The sequence below is a fragment of the Nannobrachium achirus genome (assembly GCF_963921795.1).
Source record: "Nannobrachium achirus genome assembly, chromosome: 21".
Classification (NCBI taxonomy): Eukaryota; Metazoa; Chordata; class Actinopteri; order Myctophiformes; family Myctophidae; genus Nannobrachium; species Nannobrachium achirus.
Genome location: NC_137828.1, coordinates 33,983,256 through 34,006,098, shown reverse-complemented (window position 1 = coordinate 34,006,098; position 22,843 = coordinate 33,983,256). Strand labels below are relative to the sequence as shown.

The 22,843-nt window shown below is 43.5% G+C and overlaps 1 protein-coding gene across 1 annotated transcript in view; it reads left to right on the top strand.

The window, feature by feature from the left end:
• prex2 (phosphatidylinositol-3,4,5-trisphosphate-dependent Rac exchange factor 2) overlaps positions 1 to 22,843 on the top strand; it is a gene marked incomplete at its 5' end in the record, with an annotated part of 212,214 nt that overhangs the window by 173,382 nt on the left and 15,989 nt on the right. Inside the window, 2 exons of the mRNA XM_080751545.1 lie at positions 19,533 to 19,599; positions 20,948 to 21,138. Of these exons, the coding sequence (XP_080607671.1) occupies positions 19,533 to 19,599; positions 20,948 to 21,138 (258 nt within the window). The remainder of the gene's footprint in view (positions 1 to 19,532; positions 19,600 to 20,947; positions 21,139 to 22,843) is intronic.

Sequence of the window (22,843 nt, the reverse complement as noted above, 5' to 3'; positions counted from 1 at the left end):
TAAATGATCAGTGCAGAAACCAACAGAAGTATTTGACCAAGACTCTTCGATTTAAACATCAACAAAGGTGTGACGTTTGTTGATGGTCACAAAGGTGTGACGGACGGACGGACGGACGGCCGGTGGAGGTTTTCATAGTAAACTGCTCCCTGACGGTCGCAAAAACGCCGGTAATGTAATAACATAACATTATAGAACTGTATAGTGAACGCAGGCTTGTCACACCAGGAACACATTTAATTGCTCTCTCCCAGAATATCAAATTGTCCGGGTTTGCGGTATAGTGTAAACACTCCCACCTGGCTTCCCAATAGACAGCGAATACAAAGTCCCTCTGTGTGCCAAGTCACATGAAGCGTTCTCCAGCCGCGCGCCATGTGTCTTTACGCTGACCACAGAAAAGTGGGCTGTGATGTCACTCCTCGATGCAGTAGGGCAGGTTGTCCGGCTTCAGGCACCTCGTTATCCTTGGAGTCGCGCCATGACTCCGCTGCTTCTAACCCGCAGCACGGTCTGGAGCCAGAGGCACACTGACTGACAGACTGAGGCAGGCCCAGCCTGACGCATGCCACGCTGAACTGAGTGAACCGCACAGCTGGAGCTCAATCTTCTGAGAGGGTGTGTGCGCGCGTGCATTCGCGTGTGCACTTGTGTGTATTGTGCACGTGCGCGTCTGTAACCGTAGTAAATTTCAGTTCATTCAAAACCACAAGGGAAGAGCGTGTTTCTAAACTAGGTTTCTCGAGCTGTCTCTTTCATTCTTCCGTCGTAGCCTTTGCCAACATCCACGCCAGGAGATTCATCCTATGCGGGGGGGTTGATCTGAGTCTTCCCAGCATCCAACTGTCTACATCCTATGCCCCCCACCCCACCCCCCCAACCACATAAAGATACAGTTTTGACTTATATCAGGCTGCCTTCATCAGGCACAGAGACTTTACTCTCAGATCATATGGTCAAATTGTCCACAAAACATAACACTTTGGGCCAAATTGCAAGCACATGCCGGGTCCCATAGGACTCAGTGGCACACAGAGGCAGTGTGTGCTTTGTCTATTTTGATCAGCTGATGTGTGCTTCTGCGTTTTAAAATCTTTGATCAGCTGACGTGTGCTTCTGCGTTTTAAAATCCTGACATGTACGAGGAGTGCTTCCGGGTCACGGATCATGACGGTCGCATTCGCTTGAGCGCTTCGTTTATCAGTGACAAACTCCACTATTCCAGCTCTTTGCACTGACTCTCATACTATTATATCGATTGCAAAGTCCACTCGTCCTCCTTTGGCTCACTTCGAACCCAGTTGGATCGATGATGGCTGCTAATAATCCAAAAGCAGACCTCCGCACGACCCGCGGCAAAACCCCAGGCAAACAACAGACTCGTCGAAGCCCTACCGTCTCTACACTGGAGGTGACTATGGCTAATGCTAGCGCCGCTGCTAGCGCAGCTGGTGCTGGTGCAGCCGATGTTGGCGTCGCTAATACTACTGGTGTGATGAATGCTGACCTGGCTACTGCTAATACTGGCGTGGTCACTACTCCTGATGTGGCTATTACTGGCGTGACTACTGCTAATGTGGCTAATAATGGCAGGGCTACGTTCAATGTGGCTAACACTGGCGTGGCTACTGCTAATGTGGCTAATCCTACCGTGGTTGCTGCCAGTGCGGCTAATGCTAGCGTGACTACTGCTAATATGGCTAATGCTGCTATGACCAGTGCTGGTGCAGCCAATGCTGGCACCATGAATGCTAACTCAGCTGGTTTGGGCTTTGAACAGTTCCAGGCTATGATGAACTCTATGAAAAACGACATCTGCGGGAGAATTGACTCACTTGCCAATGACCTTAGGGGTGAAATATCTGCTGTCCGAAAGGAAATGGGGAACTTAATTGAGCCCATGCAAGAGAGAATTGACAATCACCACCAGGCCATCGGCTTAGTGGAGCAGGCATCATCAGACCACAGTGACCGGCTGGTTGTACTGGAGTCAACGGTGAGCACCCTGACGTCCCAAGTGAAGATGTTGGTCAACAAATGTGAAGATTTGGAAGGACGTTCAAGAAGGTGCAACATCCGCGTCTGGAACATTTCGGAGAATGCAGAAAAGTCACAGCCTAGAGAATTTATTGCACAGCTGCTAAAGGAGGTTCTGCAACTGAAGGACACTCCACTACTTGACAGAGCACACAGGAGCCTTCGACCTAAGGGCAATGGAAAGGGCCCACCTCGGCCCTTCATCATCAGGGTCCACTATTTTCAGGTACGGAACGAGATCCTGAGACGGGCGAGAGAGATGTCACGCACCTCCCCGCTGCTCTACAAGGGCCAGAGGTTCTTCATCTCACCCGACTACACTGCTGCGGTGGCCAAGAAGCGGGCGGCCTTCTCCGCCGTGAAACGTGAATTGCATGCCTGGCCTGACGTCCAGTTTGGCCTAATGTTCCCCGCTACCTTAAAAATCACCCTTGCAACTGGTGCCAAGCACTCCTTTGATGACCCAAAGGCTGCAATGGACTTTATTCATGCACGTATGGGTGCCACCGTGGAGCCTGAACTTGAGTCCGCTTAGTAACGTTGAGCTGCTTTATTTTTGCCCAGTGATTTAAATTGTACTAAATCATAGTAGGATGTGGACTTGAATCTTATATTTTTGTATTATTTTAGATTTTTTTATTCTATTTTTATTTGTATTTTTTATATTTTTTATATTGCAAATGTCAATGGGACCCTAATAGGCTAATTTAATTTTATGTTGCCCTCTCTTCTGTCTCACACAGGATATGGACCATAGTCATGGAGTAACAGAATCTTGAGTTTTCTATTGCCTATTTTTCGATATCTATATTTATCACTGTTACTTCCTTTTGTTTATTTATTTATTTTATTTTATCTATGGGAGGAGAGGGGGGATTTATATTGTACCGGGTAGTCCCAGTGTTTTTGTTTTGTCCCACACTAGTTATTAACAAAATATCGGTGCCTTATTTCTTGTTTTATTTTAATCTTATTTCTATATCTGGTATATCCGGTATCGGTTGGCCCCCTTTTTATTTTTATTTTTCATGTGGCCACCCTTTTTCTGTTAACCCTTTAATTTTGTAATTAATAGCTGGCCTTATGCTGTCAAGTGTGGATCCCTTTCACTCCTCTTTACTGCCATTATCCTTGTCTTTTACTGTTTGATGAGTGGAGGGATACTTTAATTAGTCTACTTAACCTTTTCTTTTGTTTTGCAATCGCATTTAGTGTTTTATTGCACTGTGCTGGACTATATTTTATTTTGATATTTACATGATACTTTCATGTCACTGTTTCGCGCGTTTCTAGCTTTCCTTGTATCAGTTAGGAGTTAACTAGGGTATTTTAGGTTTGCGCGTGTCTCTTCAATGGGGATGCTTCTGCGTAGGGAGGGAGAGGGGTGGGAAGGGGGGGTGGTTATTTGTGATTTTATGTGCATTGTTATTTGTTTATCCTTTTTTGTCCGGCTTGGTCGCCCTGTTGCATTCATGTTCTTCTGCTCCACTCTATGTGCTGTGCGCCCGGCATGTTTCTCCAGGTTTTTTCTATCTCTATATCTGCTGTATGACCCAACCTGATGCTGTATCGCGGTCGGGAGGGGGACTCAGGTTTTGTAGCTGGAACTGCAGAGGTCTGAACCAACCACAGAAGTGTGCCAAGGTGATCCATCACCTTCAACACCTCAATATAGGTATCGCTTTCCTGCAAGAGACCCACTTGAAAGGTACCAATTATTTAAAATTACGGAGAAGGTGGGTTGTCCAGGTGTTTCATTCTTCATTCCAATCGAAATCCAGAGGGGTAGCCATTTTAATCCACAAATCTATTAGTTTCATCTGTTCGGATATTATCTCTGACCCTGGTGGGAGATATGTGTTTGTTACAGGAAATTTATATAACACCCCAGTTATCCTGGCTAACATATATGGCCCAAATTGGGATAATGACAACTTTTTTCGAACATTGTTTGCCAAACTACCTGATCTGTCAACGCACTATCTCATACTGGGGGCTGACTTTAACACCTGGATCAGCCCTGAGCTGGACAGATCTTCCCCTAGAACCACTGCACCCTCTAGGTCTGCCAAAACTATTCAGGCTTTCATGAATGAATTTAATGTTTTAGATCCCTGGCGTTTTTTGAATCCACTTAGTAAACAATATAGCTTCTTTTCCCATGTCCATCAAACTTACACACGTATTGATTACTTTCTGATGGATACTCGGCTAACTCCGATGTTGCGCTCCTGTAATTATGAAGCCATAGTGTTATCAGACCACGCTCCAGTGATTCTGGAACTGTGTTTTCGGGAACATGACACCACTCGACCCCCGTGGCGCCTGAATAGTCGCTTACTGTCTGATGAAACTTTTGTCAACTTTGTTTCTGGCAAAATAGATTTTTTCATTTCAACCAATAAGACACCTGGGATCTCTGCATCCCTACTGTGGGAAACTCTGAAGGCCTTTTTAAGAGGAGAAATAATTTCGTACAGTACTTATGAGAATAAGTATAGGAAACAACGGATGCAGAATTTGTCTAAACAAATAAGTCAGTTGGATAATTTACACTCTGTTCAACCCTCCCCAGATATCTATAAAGAACGTCTCTCTCTCCAAGCAGAGTTTGACATCCTCTCCTCTGCTCATGTGGAGGATCTATTACTTAAATCTAGATATAATTACTATGAGCATGGGGATAAGGCTAGCAAACTATTGGCTCATCAGCTACGGCAGGCCTCGGCCTCCCATCAGATTCCACAAATTCAAACTCCTACTGGTGTTACAAGGGACACCAAACAAATTAACGAACAATTTAAACAATTCTACATGTCCTTGTACACATCTGAGCAAACTTCTGACCCCTCTGCTTACGATAACTTCTTCAATGAATTGGATATCCCTAAATTGAGCCCTGAGGCAGCTGCAAAATTGGACGGACCTGTTACCATTGGTGAGCTTGAAGAGGCAGCTAGCAACATGCAGGCAGGAAAGTGTCCTGGACTGGATGGGTATCCGATAGAATTTTATAGGAAACTTTTTGACAAACTAGCACCCATTTTGATTGATATGTACACAGAGTCATTTAATTCACATAGGCTACCTCTATCTCTTACCCAGGCCTCGATTTCTCTATTATTAAAAAAAGATAAAGACCCTTTATCCTGTGAAAGTTATCGTCCTATTAGTTTACTGTCTGTGGATTTAAAGCTCTTGTCCAAGCTTCTAGCTAGGCGCCTTGAGTCAGTCCTCCCTACCATTATTTCACCTGACCAAACAGGAATTTTACAAAATAGATACTCATTTTTTAATATTAGACGCCTCTTTAATGTTTTATATAGCTCCGCCCCCTCAGACAGCCCAGAGGTTGTCATATTGCTTGATGCGGCCAAAGCGTTCGATCGGATTGAATGGGGTTATCTTTTTGACACGATGGAGAAGTTTGGATTTGGAGCCCAATTTGTTTCGTGGGTGAAACTGCTTTATACGTCTCCCACTGCTTCAGTTAGGACTAACAACACTCGTTCCGCACAGTTCCCCTTACACCGCTCGACCAGGCAGGGTTGTAATTTAAGCCCCCTCCTATTCGACATCGCCATAGAACCATTGGCCATTGCTCTCCGATCAAGTCCCCACATATCGGGCATAATTAGGGGGGGCATTGAACAGCGGACATCTCTTTACGCGGACGACCTGCTTTTATACATTTCTGACATATCTACATCCATTCCGGCGGTTCTTGACATCCTCTCCTCATTCGGCCTAATCTCTGGTTATAAACTCAATTTGGACAAAAGCGAACTACTTCCTTTAAATGCAGCGGCACGTAATTATCCACTGCATAATTTCCCATTCAAAATAGCTTTGCACAGGTTTAAATATCTTGGTATCCAAATTACAGACAGCTTTGAGGACTTATTTGAATTCAACTTTGGTACCCTACTAACTCATTTCCAAGAGGACTTTGAGCGGTGGTCTCTATTGCCACTGTCTCTCGCTGCACGCATTAACTGCGTTAAGATGAATTCTCTCCCCAAATTCTCCTATCTTGTTCAATGTCTGCCCATTTTTCTTCCCCTTTCTTTCTTTGACAAAATCGATCGCTTAGTCTTAGAATTTATTTGGAATAAGAAGGTTCCCAGGATTAGTAAAGCCCTTTTGCAACGACTCAGATCTGAGGGAGGACTAGCCTTACCTAACTTTAGGTTTTACTACTGGGCAGCTAATCTTAGAATCTTACAACACTGGCTGATATCAGAGAATTCTCCTTCCTGTCCCATGTGGATTACAATAGAGTCTTCCTCAGTTAGGCCTGCCTCTTTGGCTGCTCTTGTCCATACCCCCATTCGGTTTCCTCTTTCCCCCTACTCTAAAAATATTATTGTTAAATCCACGTTAAAAATTTGGAATCAATTCAGACGCCACTTTGGTCTACAAGCTCAGTCCTTCTCGGCCCCAATTTCAGCTAATCCCTTATTCCATCCCTCCTTAATTGATAATGCATTTTCTAGGTGGTCAACCCTTGGTATTAATACTCTCAGGGATCTGTACATTGATAAGGTATTTGCCTCTTTTCAGCAGTTATCTGAAAAGTATTCCCTCACTAGCCAACACTTTTTCCGGTACTTGCAGATTCGTAGTTTTGTGCGTGATATTAGCCCTTCATTTCCAGATCTCCCAGAGCCCACTCCAGCTGATTCTTTTTTAACTCCATTATTGAGCACCAAGGGCATAATATCTACTATGTACAGTTGTATTCTATCTCTGCGTCCCACCTCAATACAAAACATTAAAAATAAATGGGAGGAGGATTTGGGCGAGGAAATCTCTGAAGATATTTGGGAGGATATTTTGCAACTTGTTCATACTTCCTCTATATGTGCAAGACACGGATTAATCCAGTGCAAAATTGTCCATCGTGTTCATTTTACTAAAGTAAGGTTATCCAAAATATATGCTGATGTTGATCCCCTGTGTGATAGGTGTCGTTCGGCCCCTGCCACACATGTTCATATGTTTTGGTCCTGTCCTTCCTTACGCAGGTACTGGACTGAGATCTTCGAAACCATCTCAGTGTGTATCGAAGTACCATTTGAACCTAATGCAATGACGGCTATATTCGGAATCCCTATATTCCCACTCCCGAAATACAAAGCCCACTTGGTGGCTTTTACCACTCTTTTAGCCAGGCGCTTAATTCTGATGAAATGGAAGTCCTCTGCCCCCCCATCCCATCCTCATTGGATTAGGGATACACTCCACTTCATTAAATTAGAAAAAATTAGAAGTACTCTGAGGGGGTCGGTGTCTAAATTTGAGAAAACCTGGGATCCCTTCCTTAGACTGGTTAATAATTTACAGTTCCAGACTGTTCCAGACTAATACATTTCTACATCTCTTATCTAAGTGGGATGTAATCTCAGATGCAGCTGGGTCCTCCTAGTTTACTTACTATGGGGAAATATGTGTGGGTGCACTGCTTGTTTATCACATATATTGCAGTGTGGGGCGACCAAGCCATGTCTTGTCCTGTCTTGTCTTGTTTTGTCAAGTTTGTCTGTCTCGTGAGTTGTTGTTAATACTTTTTATATATATATTTTTTATCTGCCCTATTTGCCTGTTTGTTGTTTAAACTTGAATCAGGGCATATGATCATTAAATGTCATTTCAAATGTCATTTCACTGAATGGTACCTCAAGTGCCTATATCATAGCCTATATTATTGCCTTTTTATTTGTCTCATTTTGTTTTTTGATTGCTATACTATCATCTTTGGCATTTATATGACTGTCTATTCTTGTTTTTGTTTGGTTTTTTCTATTTGTGATTGGTTCTCATAATATGTGAACAAGTCTTGGTTTTTTGTATGCCCTGAAATTCAAATAAACAAAACTGTAAAAAAAAAAAAAAAATCCTGACATGTACAAAACAGGAAAGATAGTTTTTACACATGTTTATTCTTGTTTTTACTTCAGTTTTGCATCCCCTGCAGTTGTTGCTTTCTGCCAGTGCTCTCCATGAACACAGACGGGGATGTTGTGTTCAGCTTGATGGGTGGAGCAGGGTAATTGGCCCCTCATCTGTCTGTCATGGGGCCAGAGCAAAGCTATACATGCAGGGTACCCGCGGATCTTGAAAAGCATTGAAAAGTATTGAATTTAGTTTTGCAAATTCAAGGCCTTAAAATGTCTTAAAAAGTATGGAATACTGTGAGTGGGGGTATTGAATTTTATCTGGGGCAGAATGAATAAACGTGTCGCAAACAGACTTGATGCGTTTCACTCCGTATCTTTTTTTTCTGGTTCTGAACCGTCCGACGTAGAGTATGTGCAACAGGCTGGACGCTAGCTGCCGCTGCACGAGCAGCAGCTGTAACCTGACACCATTCACACCAAGCGTTAGCCTAGCTTAGCTTAGCTATACTATAGCCTGGGTGTCTGTCGTTGTGCAGGTCTGCAAGCTCATAACGTGTCACTTTGTGACTCAAAGTACTACGGATTTTAACGGTGAAGTTATGGAATTCGCTCTGTATGGATGGCAGTGTCCAAAAGATGAAATCACAGGAATAATGGAAGTCACTGGAGTTTTACATCATGCAAACAGCAGGTAGGCAACTATGCAGTAATTGTCAATAAACGTTTGCTTACGTTGTCTTGTATCAAAATAAGCAACGGAACACTTGTTATGTTCGCAAATCAGAGATTCAATGGGATTTATTTTCACTCACAAAAGTTATCCATATAGATGCTTATGCAATACTTAGGGGCAATGTTTGTTTGGGACAGACGCAACATATCATGATTGGTGTTCATGGCAGTACTAGTAGGCGGAGGTTTCTCCACTACTGCGCAGTGTTTCTCTCATAACATTACCCACGTGTGGGATCGGTTCAGTCAGCGACAATAAGGAGTTTTAGTTTAGTTGATAGTTGTGAAGAAAGGCTCGGACGTGCTCAGCGCGGTCAAAAACAAATGGATGTGGGCTTGGCTGGATGAAAAGGTTGACACAGGAAAGCCATTCAGGTCCTGGTGTCAAAATCTGCGAGATCCAGGAGCCTGTTTCTGTTGTTTTTTTTTGCTTTAACCCCTGAGAACAGGCAGATAACAGTGCAGGGACCAAAATGGCAACACTGATAACAAAGTCTAACTCAACGAGGAGACAGGCAAAGGACAAGAGAGAGGAGATCTTAGCCATAGATGGTGAAATTGATAAGGCAGTTGAGCTACGACACATCTTGAAAATCATGTCCATGTAATAATTGTGACAGGCCTCTCCCCCTCTCTCTATCCTCGCTGCTCGACCCCTCTCTCTATGCTCTCTTCTTTTCCCCCCTCTCTGGCAGAAATGATGTACAGCATATAGATTGTTAATTGTTAAGATTGTTTTAAGTGATACTGAGTGACATTGGGGTGTCAAACTCATTTTGGACTACAGGCTGGTTTGGGTCAAATTGGACAGGTCCTGTGCAGTATTGCTGTGATTACTGGGATTGTACTAAAATGAATTGGGAGAGATGATTTTCTTTTGAATTTGAAAGGTCAAAGTTACAGTGAAGGTCAATATTTGCCCACATAATTGTTGAAGAGACCGGAATAAGAATATTGGTTGTCCAGGTTTGCATGTGCATTTGAGTATTCCTACTGTATATGGTAGCTTTTTACTGACACACTGCTTTGCCACTGACAAACACTGCTTTGTCTCTGATTTATGAATGTGGCCTTACATTTGACGATTATTTTGCCGCGGTAATGGTATTGAATTTGTCTTTTTAGAGGTATTAAAAAGCCTTAAAAAGTATTGAATTTGAACTTGGGAAATGTGCAGATACCCTGTATACATGTTGCAATCCATGCAAGACAGAATGGAAGTACAGAACCCGTGAGGGAAACTACTTCGGGGAAGGAAGGGGAATGGGAGAAGCGGAAAAGGCATGAATAAAGTGAAAGATCCATCATTATAGAGGAGGTCGAGAGAGATGCAAGGCAGGGCTATCAAGGGAGGAGAGTAGCTGTAGATTGGTTAGGGGAGGGAAACCATGCAAGGGAAAAAAGCAATGAGGAAAAAACAAGTAGGGATGAACGATAGATAAAAGAAGAAGAAGCGCTGTGTGGGTCTGTGAGTAATATAGTAAACTGTAATCAGGTGCTCTTTGGAGAGGGTTAGTTACTAATAGGACACAAAAATCAAGTTCCATTCTGTTAGATTTTTTGTCCTATTGGGGATGAACGATATTGGAAGAAACGATAGGCTATATGTCGTGTACATGTAACATGCAAATGTCTACCACTCAGACGTCAGTGCACATCAGTGGTTGAAATCTGCACCTTTGCTGGAACAGTCCAGGGACAGGCAGAGACCCACACTATAGGTATTAGGCTTTTCTCTCTAAATGAAATGGATATGGCAATAGAAAAGAACAGTTTGGCTCTGGAACATAAGGCAGCCCTCAAGCCCTCTTTATAGTCCACTGAAATGCAGCTGTCTCTCCACTCATGGATCTGCAGGACTTCAAAGCGACAGAGACACTGCCAGGTCTTCTTGACAAACACCTCATACTGTACATTTGGATGATACTGTACTGTTACAGCATGCCTGATGCTACAGTACCTGTAGGCAGAGAGATTTCTGCATTTAGGAGGCTCCAAGCCTGAAACTCAGTTTTCCCACATACAGACTGAACCTAGCTAATTTCCTCTTGACATAGAGTCATAATTTATGTGGAGGATTACATTTTAAGGCATCTGTCTGAATGATAAGTGGTTAGTGGTATGCTGATATTTGAGTCTTTGAAAAAGTATTGTGAATTCTTTACAACGTGGCTGTAGGAGGTAGAGTTCTCAACGGGCCTGAAAATTAAGGCCCGGCCCTAACTGGGCCGGTCCGAGGCCTTACCCGGCCCAGCTAGTTAGCTTACATTTAGGCCCTACCCGTCCCGAAAACGTCGGGTCGGGTCAGGTATGATCGGTTTGGAAAGAATTTAGTAATAAAAAAATATATATTTTCTTTTTTCATTGAGCCCGAGGCCCGACCCGACCAATTAGCATACATTTTAGGCTCTACCCTACCCTAAATGTCGGGTCGCCGGGGTCGGGTTTGGGTATGGTCGGTTCGGGCAGAATTTGAGAACTCTAGTAGGAGGTGTGTGTGTGTGTGTGTGTGTGTGTGTGTGTGTGCGCGAGCGTGCGGGCGTGTGTGATCTATTACTTTGCTTATTGTAAATTGCTCAGGATTAAGAGCTTCTGCGGCTGGACTGTGTACCAAATTAATGTACACACTTGCTGACCAAGGAACATGCCAGAGGGTTCGAGTTAGCTGGTTTTGCCCTCCTTGTGGCACAAAACTAAATAAGACTAAATATATTGACAATTTTGACAAATAAAAACTAGACTAAAACGTTAGGGAGGGACTAGTGGAGAATAGTGGAGTCAGCCGTTAATCGAACTGGGGACTCTCTGTCAGGCATTAGAGCCCATGAGGTACGCTCCCTAACCGCTTTGAAGACTACGCTTTACAGGACACTGCCACAGAGAAAAGGACCAGGTCATCTTGGATATTCTTCTGTGGAGACTAGTAGACTACCCTGCCCATCAAGAGGAACTAGACCACTCACATTTCCAGATGTTCTGAGTAGGGACACACTTACTGACTGTGAATGAACTTGGTGTGGCAATGAGCAACAGAGACCAGTGGAAGCAGCTCGAATGATGATGATGATGTGCACACTGACAGTATTACTGTATATCATATTTTGGATAACAGCATACACAAAATGATGACAATGTTGAACGACATTAAACTTCCTTGTATACCCAAGGCTATATAGACAGCCTTGGGTCACACAGAAGTGCTTATCATTTACATTTAATTTCTGACTAAGCACACTGATTAGTTCAGCATTCTTGTTGGTTTGTTATGAAAACAGTCCATGACTGTGCAAAATACTGTTGAGAAGATATGCTGAAGTATGGAGTGCCATAAAACCTTCACTGGATCCTGGTCAAACAAAGAATTGATTTCAAAATACACCTCACCACCTACTAGTCCCTCTACAACCTGGCTCCTGTCTACCTCTCCGACCTCATCCACCATCATGTCCTCTCCTGATCCCCCAGGACCAGTGTTAATGCCAACCTCCTGACAACCCCCAGCATCAAGCACCGACCTGGTTGCAGCTGTTGAATTGCCAATGATCATGCCGAAACAGTGCAATTTGTCTTGATCAGAAAGGATGAAATGCCCTTTGTGTATAGCAGTGTCACATTTCAGTGCTCTAACAAGTTCCTTTGCTTTGTTTTGCCATTCTCCGGAACGATAAAGAAAGCATCCCCTCTCAATCAGTCTTTCTTTCTCCTGCTCAGACATGACCTGTCGTTGAGAACTCACTCAGCAGCACTATCTATCACTGTTTCTCAATGTCTGGCGAAGTTGAATGGCAAAATAAAAGTGGAAAATGGTCTCGAAACGGGAGCCACTACTAGGCGCTAAAGCTAAGCGGCTAACCATAGTGTTCCTAGGATGAGCGAGCGAGGCTATGACCACGTGCGAGGCGGTGTTGACATCTCGGCGAAGGGGGACATGATTTACAATTCTGTCCCTATCGGGACATAACTCGGACGGCGAGCATACTGTACAGGACGCATACACGCACACGCGCACGCGCGCACACACACACACACACACACACACACACACACACACACACACACACACACACACACACACACACACACACACAGTATATGAAGTAATACCAGGCTTTCGCCGTATTTCTATTCTTATGGTGATTATAGAGACTCATTCTCTCAGGCTGCAGGGACGAAGGTGTTGACAAGGAGGCCGTGTGCATTTCACAGTTAGGATTGAGCAGCGTTCTCTCTCTCTCTCTCTCTCTCTCTCTCTCTCTCTCTCTTCTTTCTTTCTCTCTCTCTCTCTCTCTCTCTCTCTCTCTCTCTCTCTCTCTCTCTCTCTCTCTCTCTCTCTCTCTCTCTCTCTCTCTCTCATGAGGCAACTGGCTAACAGAGGTTGATTGTTCATGCCGTAGTGCTGAATTTCTCACCACAGCTTAGGAAGTGATGAAAACACTTCAGCACTGATACCTTTGTCAAGCTCAATAAAAGTTCACCCAGCACCCATTGAACCTGTATTTGAAAAGCACACTACATGCCCAGGGATCACTGGCCTTGAATTCTAATGTGAAGCAGTCATACTGATAATGGCTCTTCTATTTTGTGGAGAGATGCTTGACACCTTGATTCATCTGTACAGTGATTGCTTCAGAACTTTAATTAAGCTGTGCAAGATAGTACGGAGCGGCTGTGGCTCAGGGGTAGAGAAACCATCATTAGAACACAGAGGGTTCCCGAAGAGTTCCCAGTTCGATCCCGGGCTCCCCCAGAGTCTGTGTCGAAGAGTCCTTGTGGAAGACCCTGAAGCCCTAGTTGCTCCCGGTGAGCAAGGAGCCTTGCATGGTTTCCTCCGCCATTGTCGGTGTATGAATGTGTGTGTGTGAATTGTGAATGGGTGAATGTAACGCACAATCTCTGTGAAGCACCTTGGATAAAGGCGCTATATGAATGCGGCATTTACCAAACCGAAATCGAATCTTCACTCTACAGCAAGACACGTATTGGCTCAAGGTTATTTTTCTTCTGTTAATTGATCTTCTTCTGTTTAATACTGGAGTGTTTAAGCTACTGGCTGTTCCTGGTTGTTGACGCATTTATCTGGTTCCTTTTGTCCTGCATGACAGTGAGTTAAGATACTTATATTACAGTGTCTTAAACAGACTTTGACATTAAAACCCCCATTAAAACGGATCTACTTTTGGCATCAAGGACCAAACATTTGTCTCCTTCCTTTGATTGCCTCTAATAACTAGTGTTGAGTTTCGCCTATTGACCTCTGTAATGAAAAGCTGTAATGAAACACAGGCTGTGTGTGTGTGTGTGTGTGTGTGTGTGTGTGTGTGTGTGTGTGTGTGTGTGTGTGTGTGTGTGTGTGTGTGTGTGTGTGTGTGTGTGTGTGTGTGTGTGTGTGTGTGTGTGTGTGTGTGTGTGTGTGTGTGTGTGTGTGTGTGTGTGTGTGTGTGTGTGTGTGTGTGTGTGTGTGTGTGTGTGTGTGTGTGCGTGCGTGCGTGCGTGCGTGCGTGCGTGCGTGCGCGTCTATGGGACGTACGTACGTAATAAATGATTGTGGTTACCCTCAGTGAGTACAGCAATTTTTACTCTATGTAAAGTATATATTTTTTTATTTACAGTTAAAACATTTTTGTAAACTACTTTAACTACAGTATATTTATCTACTTGTTAGTTATGTTATCCAATACTGTACCCAAGTTTTCCGGTGTACATTCCATTTGTATTTCTTTGGCACAAACAGTCTTGCCTGGTGGCCGACCAGTTCTCCACGTGCATGCATTGCTATATTAAACCAGGGCCATAAATCCTTGGTGGACAGTGGTGCAGTACTAAGAAATGACCTGCGGCACGCGCCATGCACAAGATCATTTCAGTGTCAGGGCAGAAATAAGATTGTACAGTATATGCTCTACCAAGGTCTTATTTACCAATTGTGGCTTCGGCAGCATACTGCAGCACGCCTCTTGCTGGGAGTTTTAATAACATTGATGCTTTTCCATCACAGCAGCATCAGTGATTTGCACAGGCCAGCATGCACCTCTATGGGGGTCATGCATAGAAAAAAGGCATAAATCTGGAGTATTTTTCCAGTTTCCCCGTCTCCATGACTGCTTGTGGGATATACTGTACGGGCTCTAATTCAGGCACAAGGTCACATGGATTGAACATGCTAAGTAATTGGAATAATATTTTTTCATCTCTCCAAAGATGTTTCAGGGATCATTGGCTGTTTTGTATTTGGAGTCGGGGAGGGGGGAGGGTGCTAGCGGACGATGTCACGCTATACTATTTCCATTCCCACGCTCCTCCTCTGAAAAACATCTGCGTTTTAGATTCCCCCCTTCACGGATGTCATAGCCACCACTAATGCTCCTGTACTGGGAAAAGGGCCTGAAGTGTCCTATTGTTATGAAAAAGAAGAAACAAAGAGAATTAAGTATCCTCGTAGGCCCAGTAAAATTAGTCCAGACCGGTTGAAAGCAGAGCAGGGCATCTCTGGCCTCCAGCCAAACTCTCCATTAAGGGCCCTGTGTAAAAGTTGATGAGGAGGTAAGAAAGACCCTGGGGGTTATTACACAGCTCCACTACCTTCCCTCTTGGTTTCGCCAGAGCTGCAGTACATACTGTAGCCACAAAATGCAAACATGAGGTGGAAAAGATAAAACACCAATTAAATCGACTGACCTGGTTTTCGAAAACGTTCTTTTGTTACACAGTGGTGGTTACGGCCAGAAGGTTAACTACCATGAGTTGCTGATTGCAGCAATGTTCTTAAGAATGTGTTGTTGTTGTTGTTGTTGTTGTTGTTGTTGTTGTTGTTGTTTTTTGAACTTCAGTGTTTTGGGAGACAGTGGCGTCAGTTCAGAAAAAGCTAAGGTATGGCAACATGACAGACACCAGTCATGTTGCCATACGAGCAGGTCCAAGGTCCGCTGGCCTTCGCGCCGCTTGCAATGTCGTGGACAATAACTGCAACATCTATTTTTGGGGAGAATGGGGTTGTTAGTTATGAACAATGTATAAATCTGAAAGCCATTGGTATGCGGTCAGAAATAAGAACACTTCTGACTCACGGAATTTGACCATCGTGCCATGCACAGTCTCGCACATAAAACCCATAGGACATAAACTACAAGATGACCTGTATGATTTTATGAACTAGGGGAACCAACCCAACCTAAAATTGCAACATTCTTTCTTTTTAAAAACAAGATGGCGAAAGCACTATTCTCTATATTGCATCTTAGGCATTGACTTGGCCTAGGACAATATATTGAAGTCTTCACTCCCTAACCTAACCTCAGTAACCCTAACTAAATTCGGACTAATGAACCTTCGGACTAATTAACCTTCGGCAGTCCCCGATTATGATCCTGTGAGCAGGCTGCTGAGGGCACTCTGTCTATGCCCTCACTTCCAAGCTGCCTTTGGCTGCTCTTGTCTTGATTACCTCTACAGTAGAGCAGCCAGAGTTCAGACTATCAGAACTGAGCAAAGGATCATGGGTAAAAACCTGTGAGTCATTGTTGATGGGAAATTAACTGGTATAGGCCCCCTATATGTATTACCGGATTTAGATGTGACCCTAATATAGCATACGCTCATACTCTATGTGTAACCAACCACCACAGAGTGATATATGCCTTCAGTGCGTGTGGGCTTAAAATGTCATTTTTCTCACCCATAATAAGACTAAAGTACCCAGTTTCCAACCTCTGACAAAACACCATAAGCCCAGTGGATGTAATACAGGCCTACTGTAAACCACACACCAGCCAAAGTCTGACTCTTATTATTTCGTCATTAGAGACCTCCAGGAGAGTCAGCCGTGTCCCTCTAGCTGTGGTTGGCAATATTTTTAGAACGCGTGGCCCCCAGGAGCAAGTCCATGAGATAATCAGTGGGTAAAATGGCCTTGGCTCTGCTAGGACGGGCAATGCTAGTAGTATAGTTCTTTTTTCTTTGTTTTCCTTTTCTCTGTTGCCAAAACGAATACATTTGTCCATTATTCAGATGAAATCCGATATGAGTTGGTCTCTTTTGCTGCCTGAAGGTGGCTCCTCACAGGTAAAATTATTCTTCCAGACTTTTGAGAAAATGGTCTAGTAGACAGATAAGAGGTGAGTTCAGTGCCAATGCACAATTTTAAATTACAGTCAACTGTGCCGGCAGTAAAAACATCAGCAGTTTGTCATGACTGTTGTGGTAGTTGTTTTCCACTGGTTTTCACGGTTTAGAACATCTCATCGATCAAATAAATCCCACGCCTCTCTTTGTTTTTCCTATGAAGAGAATTATATTTGGGTTGGAAATGAACTTGGATGCCAGTTTCATTGACTGCCGTGTTTTGTTTTTCCGTGCTATACAGAGGCCACCCGTTCACAGGCATGCTTGTGAGACACACTCCATTACACACATCCAGGGGTGTCACACCAAATGCTGGGCCCTGGGTGCTTTAACTATTGAAAAATAGCAGATATACAAGCTCACAGCGCGGCACTGAGTGCCGTGCTGCGAGCTTGTAGATCTTCTATTTTTGAAAAATCGTGAAAATGTGTGCAAGTCTTTCAATATTTGAAATCCTTCTAAGGTTCTTTGAAAATGTTATGTATTTGGCCACGGATCCCCATCTCAAAATATTTAGTTCCAGGGACCCCCCAGAAGCAAAATTTGAGTTACAAATGTTCGCTTAAAAAATACATATATTCAAAGATTTGCACACATTTTCACAACTTTTCAAAAATAGCAGCTCTACAAGCTTGCAGCTCAGTGAGCTTGTATATCTGCTATTTTTCAATAGTTAAAGCATAAAACAAATAAGGCCCCTCCACCTTGGGCCCTAGTAACTCAGTCCCACTCCCCCCCCCCCCCCCCCCCTTGTGACGCCCCTGCATCCACTCACACTATTGATGCCAGGTGCTAATGGTGAAAACTTTAATGGGGAAATAAAATATTTAAGTTCTTTACAAACAGAATGCACCCTTTTCTTATACATTATTCAACATGCTACACTATGGACCTCATGCGGTTTTATGTGCTTGCCAGCTGTTTATAAGAGCAATAGAAGTGGTCAGCATTTTGTGTTGAAACGCTGTGTAATTCTTGGGCTATCTTTAGTATCTAGTGAAAGTTGTGAATGATAAAGGACGCCTTGAACCAATTACAGTATATGGACTGTTAGCTCTACCTGAACCCGTAGTAAACACTGCTCATAGCCATTTAGCAGTGCACGCCAAGAGGTTAAAAGGATATAACACTTTGACTGGGAATGAAATAATTGGAGGAAAACGTGAAGACACTTAAGAAGTAGAGGGTTTGCACAGGGTTACCTTGGTCGGATGGCGAGGCTATGCTATTCCAGTAATGGGGGTTAAACTGAGAATACGTTGGTGAACTGTAGGCAGCCTGCTGTGTTGGAGATGCAAGAGTTCTGCCCTCCTGTACTGCAGCCCAGCTGAACTCCATTAACCTAAATGAGATCTTTGTATTTTGTGTATGCATTAGGGCATTACAACAGCGTAAGAATGTATTGTTCCAGATGTTGTTTATTATGACTGTGGTCCTGTATGTGCTTATTGTCTATGGCCTGTGTGTGTGTGTGTGTGTGTGTGTGTGTGTGTGTGTGTGTGTGTGTGTGTGTGTGTGTGTGTGTGTGTGTGTGTGTGTGTGTGTGTGTGTGTGTGTGTGTGTGTGTGTGTGTGTGTGTGTGTGTGTGTGCTTATGCACTTGATGATGACTTCATTATTCAGCTTAATTGAGTCCTGATTTATGTCACTATTAAATCCCAAATCAAAATAGTTTTAAATGCTGCTCTGATTCATTAATTTAATCTTTGACTTGCTTCATTCTTTAGCCCATTTGATTCCTGATTTATGTCACTATAAAACCCTGAATCAAAAGTGTTTTAAATGCAGCTTCGAGTCATTAATTTCATTATCATTATGTAAGGCAGAAAACACCATGGCCATAACGAACCTGGCCTCAGTCCCTGGCCAGATTTGAATCATTTGCTGGCACGCTGAATGCAGATGAATGAACTGTGTTTCTCAGACTCTTGTAAACTATTTTTTCCCCCCCACACACCATCATCCTGCTCTGTTCCTGCTATTCTTTCCCAACGACTACGAATACGTGGTATTTTATGATTTCAGAAACAGAAACGGCATGAATGGAATGTGTGATGTGTATCTTTATTGCCTCTGGAATGAGGTAATGGGGTATGCAGCTTTATAGCACAAGGTTTAATGTAGTGTAGTAGGCCTATTTTTAGCCCGCAGAGATTTGATAGTCACAGAGACTGCTGAGCTAGCAGCAATAACACTCCACCTCCATTGGAAGTCATTGCAGCACACACAGCGTGTGCTCCACACACTGCTCTGTGAAAGACACTGGTCCATTGCTGCCTCCAGTGGAGGAGTTTGAATTTACACTGAATCAAATGCAGAGTTGCATGAATGAATGAGGCAATGGCATTTGGAGTGATGCCCAGGATAAGGGATGCTTAGCCTTGTGTTTCTGCTGAGCTGGTTCTGAGTTACTCTCATTATTGATAGTCATATATGGCCGCGCTCCATAATGAACCGGTGGCCTACTTTTCCCAGAAACAAAGCCAGCGAGCCGTTCACTGGTCTTGATGACCTAATAGGTGCAGTGGGGAGAACGCCACAGCATCGGGGCCAATCAGCACAACTGCAAATTAAGCACCAACATCTGTCCTGTCGGTTAATGACTATGACTATAATTGTTTCTGTATAGAGCTCAGCATTTACACAGCAGGGATGGCCATTGTTTCTATTGCTGGTATACTGGAGCAGTGGTGGTGCAAACCTAAGCTGATCTGAACCCAATCTTGTCTTTGTGTCATTTCCACAGGGCATTCTACCTGGACCAGTCCAACATGCCGCCCAGCTCTGGACCCAAAGCTGCCCTCATAGACAAGGTAAGAAGAACCACCTCATACATTCTTACACAGTAATGTTGATTTAACACTCAGGATTGTACTACTGCACAGGTTTTCAAATTGGGTTGTGAGCTTGCAGGTGATTTTATTGTTTTACCACTTAAACCTCAACGGGATCAGCTCTGTACGTGGTGCACTGTTTTTCCCCTCTGCACCAAATCTCTTTGAGTTGAAATCAGCCCATCTACAAGCTCACAACCTGTCGCAATGAGAATGTTTCCCCCCCCAGGAAATAGGGATGCTAGAGTTTACGTTGTTAAAGCCATTTCACATTATGGCAGATTTCACTGCATATCTGTGTCTGATGAATGTCCAGCATGCCCCTCTCTGAACTGTACCACTTTCCTCCAGTTATTCATGTAAAATACCTTACATATAAGCAGGCCTTACTGCACATCTATGAATCTGAGATGTTTATATCTTATTGCAAATGAAGATATCGTCACTTACTTGCATCAGGTCCCACACAGATGCCCCACTGCTGCAACTCATTGAGTGCCTATCCCAAATTAGTTCGGGATATAAAAAAAAAAAAAAAAAAAGAAATTGAAAAAAAATGTTTTGAATTTTTTTTTTGGACCCCATCAAATCTAGTGAACATGATTTCAATCGCGATTTTGCATGTTCCACCCCCATACAACCCCATCTAACATACAGGGCAGCCATGTTTGTTTACATAACATGTAAAACATAATGGCGATTATCTCAAGAATGCCTGAACGGATTTCCAATCGGATTTTTTTGTTTGAAAGCTGTGAACAAACTGCACAAATCCACTCCAATGCAATCCAGGATTGCATTGGATTTTTTAGAGCTCATTCTTCTCTGTTTTTTTCCCATGCATGAGGTGTGCAAGGTTTAATCATGGCTAAGTTGACGAAAATAAGGCTTCTAAAATGCTTGGTAGCCAATAGCTAACTTCAAGCTAACTTCATCCTCTTCCTATACATGCACAAAGGAAAGTGTTCAGGCAAGTCATGGCTGCAGGGCTTCTGCATATACCAGCATATCTCTATGGGATTTTCTATGGCCACTGGGCGCCCTCTAGTGGTGAAAGGGGTGGCACTAAATGAGTTAAGGTTATTTGCTGCTAGACTTCCTTTGTGTGTGGGTGGGTCTTCATTGTACTTTTAATTTAATCTTTATCTTGTCTTGTTTTTCTTGCTCTTTTGTTGCTTGAAACCCAGTATTATGTTTTTGTATCGCATGCTGCTGTTGTCGCACAAGTCTTGCAGACATACTGCACTGCCTCAACATTTTGCTTCACTTGTACCTGCACGACACACAACCGTTGTCATTATCCTAACCGACCCCTCCTTCGTCTTAGCTTATGCGTCCCCTGAATGCTCTGGAGGAGCTGTACCGCCTGATTGAGAGCTTCATCAGCTGCCGTCGTACGGCTGCCTGTCAGTACACCGCCTGCGGGGCGTCGGGAGTCGGCCTCCTCACCGTGGCCTCCGAGCTCTGCTCACGCCTGGGGGCCACGCACATCGCCATGTGCAACAGCGGCGTTCACCGGTGAGTGTCGAGAGCACATTTTGTGTGTGCACACTGCACACTGCACAGTACAACCCTCCTGCCGTCTGTTCTGGTGTTCAGGGTCTTTTGACGCGCACTAATAAGTCCACACAGGCCTAGTCGGACTGCCAAGCTATTTTTACTCTAAAGCTGTGCAGATCGATTGACATCAGCATGGCGTCCCATATTCCAGCGCTCGGTAGACTCTCACACTGTTCCAGCTTTGTGGAAGACGCTATTCATAACAACGGTGCACAAAAAGGCTGGTGTATAATGATTTTCCTCTAACTTTATTTATTGATGTGTGTTCCAACTTTAATGCTGTGGAAGAACACGAGAGTTAACACTACTCTGAATAGATTGTTGTAGTTTTGTTTACTTATAGGACACAGCAAGTGGAGGCTTGATGGATTGATGGAATATTTTATCAACAGTACAGGTAGTACAGTCTAGGAGTGGTTCTCAATCCTTTTTGGCTGGAATACCCCTAATCCTGATTTCCAAAATCAAGTGCCCCTTCCCCAGACTACTGCAAAATTTACATCAAAAGTCCAGTTCCAATGCCAATATGTTCAACATTAAACAGCTTAATGGCAAATAAACATTGCTTTCTATTCAATAACTGTTACTATAGTCAAGTTATTGACTGAGTAATTTGGTTTAGAAATGTACAAATGTGCAGGTTCACACAAACTTTGTCAATGTTTTATCATTAACCATAACAGTAAAATACATATTCCCATTTATAGTTTTCCTCACGTACCCCCTGCAGTACCCCTATGTACCCCTAGGGGTACACATACCCCTATTTGAGAAACACTGGTCTAAGGTAATACCAAAAGCATAACACAAAAGGCCCAGGGCATGTTTCCATGGTGGTCCACTGTACTCAATTAATCAGTGATATTCATATAATACATACAATACAATACAAACACACACACTACAAAACATATTGGAATAAAGCTCAGAAGAATCACAAGTTATATTTACAGTATATAGGAGGAGAGGGGAAGGGGTCAGATTATTCTACGATCAAGGTGTTCAAGGAGTTAAACTATGTTCACTCGTATTTTGTGGGCAGGAATTAGTTTTAAGTTTTAGTTGGAAGTCGAGAACATCCTACAGTATATATATGTCCTTTAGTAGGTCATTCCACATTCTGGCGTATAATTGTATGCATTTTTACCCATGTGTGAGCCGAATTGTGGGGGAACAAGGTCAGATGGGATGCTGTTATAGACCAAACATAGCAACACAAGGTTGTGTGATATCCCCTAATAAGTACACCCCAATAATTCCTCCACCAAGTGATCATGTTTTCACCCCTGTGTGTGTGTGTGTGTGTGTGTGTGTGTGTGTGTGTGTGTGTGTGTGTGTGTGTGTGTGTGTGTGTGTGTGTGTGTGTGTGTGTGTGTGTGTGTGTGTGTGTGTGTGTGTGTGTGTGTGTGTGTGTGCGCGCGCGTGCAGCTACTCTTATACAGTATACTACTACTAGGTTATTCAGCGTCATATTTCTTGTGCACACTAAGAGCAGGCCAAGGACCTAAATTATAACATCATGTTTGTCCAAGTGATGACAAGAAGTCCGCACAGACCGCTGCTGCTCCAAGTAAACTTTAATGTGCAAATCCCAACGTTTTGACCAACGAATGGACTTCCTCAGGCGGTCCCCTAAGGAAGACCATTCACGGGTCGAAACGTG